The 8,784-nt window shown below is 36.0% G+C and overlaps 2 protein-coding genes across 7 annotated transcripts; one reads left to right on the top strand and one right to left on the bottom strand.

Annotated features, from left to right (window-relative positions):
- The first annotated feature begins 372 nt into the window (after positions 1–372).
- Positions 373–3,969, top strand: LOC110812050 (uncharacterized). Of its 5 annotated transcripts, XR_015813733.1 has the most exons (4): positions 373–801; positions 1,360–1,514; positions 3,245–3,414; positions 3,501–3,969. XR_015813733.1 is itself a non-coding variant. In XM_022038711.2 (3 exons), exons 1-2 carry the CDS (start codon positions 629–631, stop codon positions 1,493–1,495), a joined length of 309 nt encoding a protein of 102 aa, XP_021894403.1. In that variant the 5' UTR covers positions 373–628; the 3' UTR covers positions 1,496–1,514; positions 3,245–3,969. The 5 variants fall into 5 exon arrangements, 4 of the variants coding, with proteins under 4 accessions (XP_021894403.1, XP_021894404.1, XP_021894405.1 ...); XM_022038711.2 differs by having other exon boundaries at positions 3,245–3,969; XM_022038712.2 differs by having other exon boundaries at positions 3,205–3,969.
- On the bottom strand, positions 2,449–8,453 carry LOC110812051 (Riboflavin synthase-like superfamily protein). 2 transcript variants are annotated; one of them, XM_088208649.1, is made up of 14 exons: positions 7,677–8,451; positions 7,424–7,583; positions 7,045–7,093; positions 6,494–6,607; positions 5,697–6,119; positions 5,136–5,519; positions 4,943–5,038; positions 4,660–4,775; positions 4,411–4,581; positions 4,178–4,337; positions 3,792–3,998; positions 3,554–3,682; positions 3,218–3,296; positions 2,449–2,622 (listed from the first exon to the last, which is right to left on the bottom strand). In XM_088208649.1, the coding sequence occupies exons 1-14, from the start codon at positions 8,266–8,268 to the stop codon at positions 2,513–2,515; spliced, it is 2,790 nt and encodes a 929-aa protein (XP_088064775.1). In that variant the 5' UTR covers positions 8,269–8,451; the 3' UTR covers positions 2,449–2,512. The 2 variants fall into 2 exon arrangements, with proteins under 2 accessions (XP_088064775.1, XP_088064774.1); XM_088208648.1 differs by having other exon boundaries at positions 5,136–6,119; positions 7,677–8,453.
- Between the last annotated feature and the right edge of the window lie 331 nt (positions 8,454–8,784).

The following is an 8,784-nucleotide window of genomic DNA, read 5'->3' as shown; positions in this document are numbered from 1 at the left end:
CTGTCCTGCGAGAAAGATAACTCTGAATTCGTTTTTATAGTTCAGGATTATAGAGAACTTCTAGATCACGTGCATAATGTATCTATCATTGGGATAGAAGAAAATGTAATATCATAGCTTACCAAAATTGCTAGAACTGCAAAGGACTATCTTTGCTTCCATGTATGGGAGAGTTTGACTCCAGATATTGCATATTTTCTTCATTGATGAATGTCAGTTGGCTATTCTAAAGAAAAAGAAACATCACAAATACACCCAAAAGCATTTGGACAAAACAAATAAATTTACGCGGCAGATGATTCCCACATTGTTGTCCTCTATTGATTTTGACTTAAAAATATTTTATATTTTTAAGAACTGAAAATTTTAGCATAAGAGATTTTATCGAATTAACTAACAGAGAGAGAGAGAGAGAGAGAGAGAGAGAGAGAGATCCTGATTCCTGCAAAAGCCCTGTTTCCGAGAGAAAAAAAAATCCCTAAACCCCCAGTATGAAACCTAATGCGAAAGGCCTTAATTTCTAATTTTCTGCGCTCTTGAGGTTGAGAGCCCTAAATGCGTTCGTTTGAGTCGTGAATATTGGATTTCTTTGAGTTTAACGGTCTTCTTCTTGATTAAAACTGGGGAGATGGAGGGATTGCAAACTTTTGCCCGTGCTTTGTCAAAGGATTTGAAAACGGCTTCTTCTTCTTCTTCTTCTCCAGCCACTCAGATTCCTTACAATCTTAGCGGAAGAGGAGTTTCTTCTGCTGCTCTGTCTTCTTCTGATACTTCTGGTGTCTTGGTCGCTTTGCCCCCCAGGTACCTAATGTCTCTCTCTTCTAACCTGTTGACCTTTCTTGTAGAGACGTTTTGCATATCTTATCTTTGCAAATTGTCCTGAGAAATTGTCTTTTTTATTATAATTTTATGCTATGTTGATTGGATTTTTTTTTTTTCAAAAAAAGTCATAGGCTGAGCGTCTTCTACTTCACTGAACCACTGAAAAAGGTTGTTTCGGCATTTAATTATTTCCAAATGGTTTTGCACCCTTTTTCTTGAGAAACATCCCCTAGGGTTATTGCTTCGTTATCTGAACTGTTCTTTGCTTGTATAGAGTAAATGTTGACACGAATCTATGCATATTTTTTAGCTAAAAGGATTTTTTTTTCCCTTCAAAGCATTGTTTTCCCAGTTCCATAATTTAGAGTAAACCAGTGTAGTTTATAACGAAATCCCACTTGTTAAAAATATTAATCTGCAAAATGATAGTTGGATTTTGGGTTCAAACATGGCAGGCTATCCGTCTTCTCTTTTTTGTTTAAAGCTTTTTCCTTTCTCCTTCACATGATACTGACGCTATTTTATGCTCTTTTGTAGGCAAGTGGTCTCCTTGTGGACCTGTTCAAAGCTGTGTGCTGTTTTCTTTGTTGCTGGAGTTTTTGTTGGTTTCACACTAAAGCGGCGTGTCCGCCGTTGGGCTTCCAAGCTTCTCAGAAGATTGAAGGATGATTGATGCGCCTTAGCAATTTCTGGTACTTTTAAGATCATTTCCATGGTTAACATATGGTTAGTTGTTTCAACAACTATTTGTTTCACACATAGACAATAGGGGTCATTCCCCCATACACCATTTGCTTTTCTCATACCATATCCTATATTAGCACAAGTGTTTCTAGATGTATAACTCTTGGATTAGACCCAGTTTCCTAGGGTACTGAATTTTGACAACTTTCTATTCCATTGGATCATGTGTTCTGTTCTTAATGTTGCTAGAATGCATTTGAGTGAAGATTGAAGTGGTGATCTGGAGGGTGGTATTTTGTTTTGATAGAAAGGTTTGTTTTATAGTGGTGTAATCACTTCTTGCATTCAATGGATACTAATTGAATTCTGATGTAAGGTACCCTGCTCTGCTATCAGCATAATAAAATCCTTGGCACTGTATTCTGTACTACCGGCTCAGGATATTTTCTGGAATTGTTTTCATATCAATCACATACTGGGTGTTTACTGTTTCATCCACAGGAAAAAAACTTCAAATGATTCCTGGATTTTGTTAATAATTCCCATTATTTCTGAACAATTATTCCAGTTGTGGACATGATATGAGAATATGCTAATCAATTTAGCTTCTTTTTTATTCTGCTCTGCCCACTTCTTTGCTGCCGTATGATGGCGGCCTCCACGGGATATCTGAAAGTTTGGTAAAACATTCACACAAATAAACATGCGGAACCAATTAGTAAACATGAGTTTTGGGCATACTTGCACTGAAGAACACACACAGACACACTGCACTGCTACATCTTTTTTTATTGAACTTCTTTTACATGGTAACTGTTATCAGCATAAATATGACTGTTAAATCTTTGATTTTGTTCTCTCTTTAATACAATTCTTTAATGTGTTGAATAATCTTACTGCTTTGATACTCTATTTACATTATGCTAAGCTAAGAGATTCGTATAGAAGAATTTTTTTTTTCGAACACTTATAAAAGAAACAAGAACTTTGCATTTATGATTTCTCTTTAGAAAATTTCCTTGTGGAAGTCAAAGCGCGTGGTTGTCTTGTAACTTAGCTCCTTAGACAACTTCTTCAGCTCCTTTGCCAGCACCGGCATGCCACAATAGAACACTCCTGCAATTAAGAAACCCTTACCTATTAAACAATCTGTTTCTTGAAGAAACAATTAATGTATTAGTAAATAACATCTTAAGGTTGTGCTTGATTCATTTTTTGTTAAATTTCTAATCAATTGTTAATTTTTAATTTTATGTTAGTTTCAATGTATATGATCAAAATATAATTTATAGTATTTTAGTTATTAACATCTGGTCTTGGATTCTTTGGTGGTAGAAACTCAACTTTCACTTAAAACATAGAAAATTAGATTTACATCTAAGGAATCCAAGGTGAGGCGGGGATAATTTAAACATTTTAGTTATGTTCTAATTACACATAATAAGACTAATATGAAAATTAACACAAGAAATTGACTAGAAATTAGATGAGAATTGAACCAAACTCAGGGTAAGTGATATCTCAATATAAGATTCTTTCGAACTACAAAAGTGTGATTTTATATAAAATAATGAAGAAATTCCTACAATTGATGATTCTGTGCTGCTAATGCATGTTGAATCTAAGCCTATGATATTGGTGTGAACTCTGAAACATAAAAGGTATCGGGATTAATTATTTTTGAAATATTTTCTTTAGAAAAATGTCTTACCTACTGTGGCATATGGATGCTTTGAAGCTATTCTGGTGAAGACTTCTCTCCAGTTGGGCCGTGCAAAATGTGTTCTTACCTGCAACAAGTCATGACATAAGATTGGTTATTGCCCAGGCACATCACATAGATGATGACCTTAACCACGCCATTATTGTGAAAGAGTTAGACAGTATAGTTAAATCACAGAACTGCAGGTGATAGGTTGTTCATTTTCCTCTCTTTTGCCAATATGTAAGTGGATGTGAAACTCATGTTCTTAGACTGCTTTTTCTGGTGACAGATTATTAACGTTGCAACATTTTTTTTTTATTTGAGAGGTAATGGGGATCATACTCGGGTGCCAGATAGGATATCTACACCATGTTTGGCATGATTTAGAGCTTGGACCATGGTAATCAGAGTTGACCTAGCATCTCCTTCCTCATATACACTTGTAAGGTAGTTATGCAGCTCGATTTGACCCTGTTTCAGAGTTAATATAAACAAGAGTGTAACTCAGTAATTTTGGCCATATCTTGATAAGGCTTTGTAGTGAATGGATAGTACGCATAGGATAGCAAGTGTTCATTACTTTTTGGTCCATTTCTGCCACTTGGTCCATTACTCCTTTAAACCATTCAAAGGAGCCTGATTCTCTTGTAACCCAGTAGAAATGAGCATTAGTAGTACTGTGTGACTTCTTTCTTCCTCCTGGTGTCAAACTTGAATTTGGAGTTATATTAGAAGACGTATAACTGTTGGAGCTGTCATCCGATCTACTGGCCTCTGTGTTTGAATCCTATAAATTAGAAAAAGTTAATTAATCAACAAAATCATCAAGAACTAACTTTATCAATATAGAGTATCTTTTCGAAGTGGTACTTTGTTTGCATCTAAAGAATTCTTCCATTAAGGAGAAAGGAAGTACACAATGCACAAACACATAATAATGAATTTATGGTGTGTGAAATATCATACCGTTTGTTCTTCAAATGTTCTTGAATTGTTTAAAAGATCTCTGAGTATGCTTATAAAAGGAGTAGCTCCAATTCCAAGACCCACAAGGAGCAAAACATCGTAGTTTTTATAGTCCTGTGCCGGTGCTCCATATGGGCCATCAACAAGCAATTTGGGTTGGCTGTACAAACCTAATATGTGACTTTAATAACTCTATATGGACAAGTTATGAAAAGGTTATGGTGAGTAATTACCCTGTCTGATCAGTATGCCCTTGTTCCCCAAACTTTGCTCGTCCAATAACAAATGATGTATCGTTATCTTCTGTGAAAACTCGTTTCAATTCTTGAGTCCAATCACCTACGGTTCGGATATGAACACTCAGGTAATTGTCTCCTGGCGCCGAGGTAATAGAAAAGGGGTGCCTGTAAAAATTTATAAGATAATTCAATTCTTGTTCTATACGTAATCAAAATTGAATAGCTAAGTACAGTAACAATTACCATTCAAATGAAGAAATTTTTGGGCACTGCAAGAATATATATTGCCCACTTTTATATTTAAATCCCTGTGGCTTTGACATGATTAAGCTGAAGACATTGCCAGGTAGTACTGAAACCTGAGAAAATTAGCAAAACTTGGTCAGTCTTGTTTATAAACAAGAATCTATTGCTTATATGTCATTTCATGTTTTTCCTAATCCAATTGAACATCTAATATTAATCCAACTTAAAATATCTAAAACGTCAACAATTTAGTAATTAATACGATAACTGTTATAATTACCTTTATTATTTTAACTGAATAATGTTCTGACCTGCGTGTTCTCAGACTCCGTTCTCCAATATATAATAACAATGGAACAGAGATGTACATCCATGTCTGAAAAATAACAAAGCAATATAAAGATTAATCTGCTACTGATTAATACTCTAATGCTAACCAATCTTTAAAATAGATTATGGTTTAAAGTTCTTACTGTTCTTTGATACCACTTATGGGCCAAGAATAAGAACGTCCCATGAATAAGTAGTAGAACATAAACGAGTCCAAGAATATGATGAGAATACCAAAAGGCATTGAATCCTGTTAATCTATTGAATGGTGAAGGTAGCTTTACAACGTTTCTCCTAAAGTAGCGGCTTGCTAGTGTAAATGCAATGACCATTAAAATCACCATAGAAATTCCAGTCACGCCTTCTACTCCAATCAATAGGTCTTTGTATGTGGGTTTTTTGCCGTTGAATTCAGAAGATATCATTGCAAATTTTTCTGGGGAAGATTGTGTGAGACGAGGAAAGTCACAAGCTAGATGGTTTCCCGCATGAATACATATCCCAATAGCTATAGCACATGCAATCATCTGTGAAATGAGAGGCAAGTAATTACATATTGGGAGTTGAGTACCGATAATAATAATAAAAAAACAAACAAAGAATCGAAGTTTGTTAAGGATAATTTTGTGAAGAAATTCAATAATGCATGTTTTTAAGGGGAATGGTTTATATATATCACTCAGCTGAGTTGTGACTACTCTTACTTTGTGGAAATTAATGTTGTCATCAAAAGGAACAAAAGACCTTGCTTTAGTAGATCGGAGCCATGTCAAGGTGTTTCGACAAACTGGTAAAAGAATCAGAGCCATGTTAAGCTTGAGTGTCTCTGCAGCCCCCTTGGCTGTGGCTAAGCAATAGCCCATGACGCGAAATGCAGCCCTGTTCCTGTATTGCCAGAACTTCCACGCAAAAATTGAAGCCATAGCCACCACCCACAATACTAAAATCCAACCTCTTTGCCAATTCTCAATTATTAGGGATTGTAATTTACACACTGTTCTTCGGAGCAAATTTTGCGGCCTAAATGAACCAAGGTTCTGACTCCAGCCTATGCTTGTTGTGCTCAATTGTCTGCTGTAGTTTACATATGTGTCTTTTTGTAAAAGCAGTGTTTCCAACTGCCATAACTGTGCAGACAACCCAAATTAATTAGAAATATCCTTTGAATCTAAAGTCAATGTTATATTATCATAGATGGTTACATTATCTTGGAGGATCTATTACAAACTCACTAGATTATTATTGTTTTGGTGCAATTACAATTTTTTATGAGGAATAAGAAATATATATGAAGTCAAAAATTTGTGAACATGCATAGGTCAAATTAGATTTCTTTTTCAATTTGTTAATCCCCTATAATCATAAATTTGTATGTTAACGTCAAAGCAGGGAGTGAAATTAATGGCTAAATTTTATATTTAACAAAGTAAATATATATATCTAATTAATGAAAAATTGTCATGATTTGAGTATGAGTTTTCTTTTGGTTTATATGTTTTACCTCAATGTATCCAAGATTTTCTGGATCAAGTTCTTCCATGATTAAAGAAGCATACTCTTCAGCTTGTTCCTTGAGTTTTGAGAGCTTGTTCGCGGAGGCACTAAGCATTAAAAGCTGTGTTTAAAAACAGTAGAAGTAACATCATAGTCAAAAATTTTATGCCAAAATAGAATCATTGTTATTTTATCTGTGCATTAATGGGCACATGACATAATATGAACTGTTATTGTGATGGCAACCTTTTTGTTGTCTTTTATTTTGTTAAGTTGTAAATACAAGCTAAGCTAACATATACCTCACACGACAACTTTTACTTATTGGTTCGTAATTGTTACTTACAGAAAAAACATGATGTATAAGTAGATACTGGAAGAGTGTTGGGACAAATAATCGGACAATAAAATTGCAACATACTCGCATAGAAACAACAGCATGCTTTGACTTGACGCTTTCATTCTTACTAATTTTATTTTGGGATTCAGATTCGCACGAAACAAGAATTGCAATCTTAACCTAAACCGATATTGATGAAAAACAAGAATTGCAATTACCTCCTGTACTTCTTCCCTAGTTATCCTTCCGTCTTCGTTGCTATCAGCCCTGAAACAAAGAGAGACAACTCACTTTAACTGAGAGGATTAAAAAACATATATTGAATCGTCAATGATTTGGTTAGAAGAGATTAAGAAGCTCTAAAGCCAAGCAAAATATTAAAAGGTGACAAAATTCAGGTTCATTAATTACTCGGCGTCAGCATAACGTGACTTAGATCAGCACGAATGACGGACCCTATAACTGCGCAACATATATAGTGACTGATTTCAGAAGATTTAATACTTTGAAATTGCAGCGACGAGATCACCGTTGATTATGTAGAACATGCAAGTCAAGAAAGAAAAATTTCTTTAAAGATAGTGAGAAGAAACTAACATGTCAAAAAAAATCTGAAGACGCGCGTCAAAGCTCTGGTCTGAAATCTGGAGCCAAAACTCCCTCAATTCCTCTTTCGTTATCCTGGATATCTTTTGGCGGCGTCTCCTGGCTAACGCATCGAATATCCCCACAGCGAACTCCTTGGAATCCACCATCCCTATATCCAAACACCATCATTTCTCTCCTTTATACTCGTTACCAAACAGGATTTTGAATTTTTTGTTGAGGAAGAAAAACAAAGCAAACTAACCTATGCATTCACCGAAGTCTTCCCTCGCAAGTAATCCGTCCTTGGCCAAATACTCGAACCTTGACTCAACTCTCTTCCAGAGCTCGTCGGCATCCGTTGCACCTGTAGTCCTGCTAATGAATCTCAGCCCTTTTAGTGCTCTCTCCGCGCTCGATCTCGTCCGCTGAAGCTTCGCCTTCATCCTCCGAGCATCGCGCGCCGTTAAAGCCGCTCGGTTCCTATCGTTATCCACGGCGGCCGTAGCCGAAGCGGAGGAGGAAGTGGTTCTGGAAGATGCCGACCTCAGCCACCCGAACTTTCTACGAATCCTGGAGCCGACGGAGGCCCGATCAATATCATCCTGAGAGGCAGAATCGACGGGAGCAGCAGCGGTGGTCGGCGCTACGCTGCAAACGACAATCGAGTCGTCGTCAAGCTCAAGCGTGACTTCTACGAGGTCCTGTTGGTTATTCCGTCTGAGATCGTTGAGGAAGATTGGTAGCATTGCTCCGCCAACGAGTCCGTATTCGCAGTCTTGAGAAGCATCCATGTCGTCGTAGGTGGTAGGGGTGTAAGTGGAGCGCTTGGAGCTGCTCCTGGAGGATGGAGGCATGTTTGGTAAGAGTAATAGAATTGGATTAATGGTGAGAAGAAGGAATAAGCATTGTTGAGTGATTTAGGTTGGAGTTGAGGAAAATGCAAAGTGTTGGTTAAGAAAAATAAAACAAGACAGACACCTCTCAACCGATGAGCACACACGATTTCAACGCTTGAATATTTGGGCAGTGGTGTTTAAAAAGTAGTTGAGATTCAAAATATTCCAAATCTATTTTAAACAACTATTAAGGCCAAGTACCAACATCATTCTTAAATTTACATTTTACTATTTTCCTTTTCCCCACCAAATTAATTTTAAATTAAAACATCATTCACTAATTAATTATAATAATCTTAAATTATATAAGTATTCGAAAAGATAATACGTGTATATATATATATATATATGTATGATCATGAAAAAGAAATTTCCTAGTTACTAAAGAGAATTTTATTCATGCATGCATGTAATTAACTATTAAATCCAAAAGTTCTGGCTTGAAATTTGTACACCCAATTGTTTACTAATATT

This window comes from Carica papaya, chromosome 7 (assembly GCF_054855325.1).
Source record: "Carica papaya isolate Zhongbai chromosome 7, ASM5485532v1, whole genome shotgun sequence".
NCBI lineage: Eukaryota > Viridiplantae > Streptophyta > Magnoliopsida > Brassicales > Caricaceae > Carica > Carica papaya.
The sequence above is the reverse complement of the archived record's forward strand: the minus strand, read 5'-3'. Positions and strand labels throughout refer to the sequence as shown.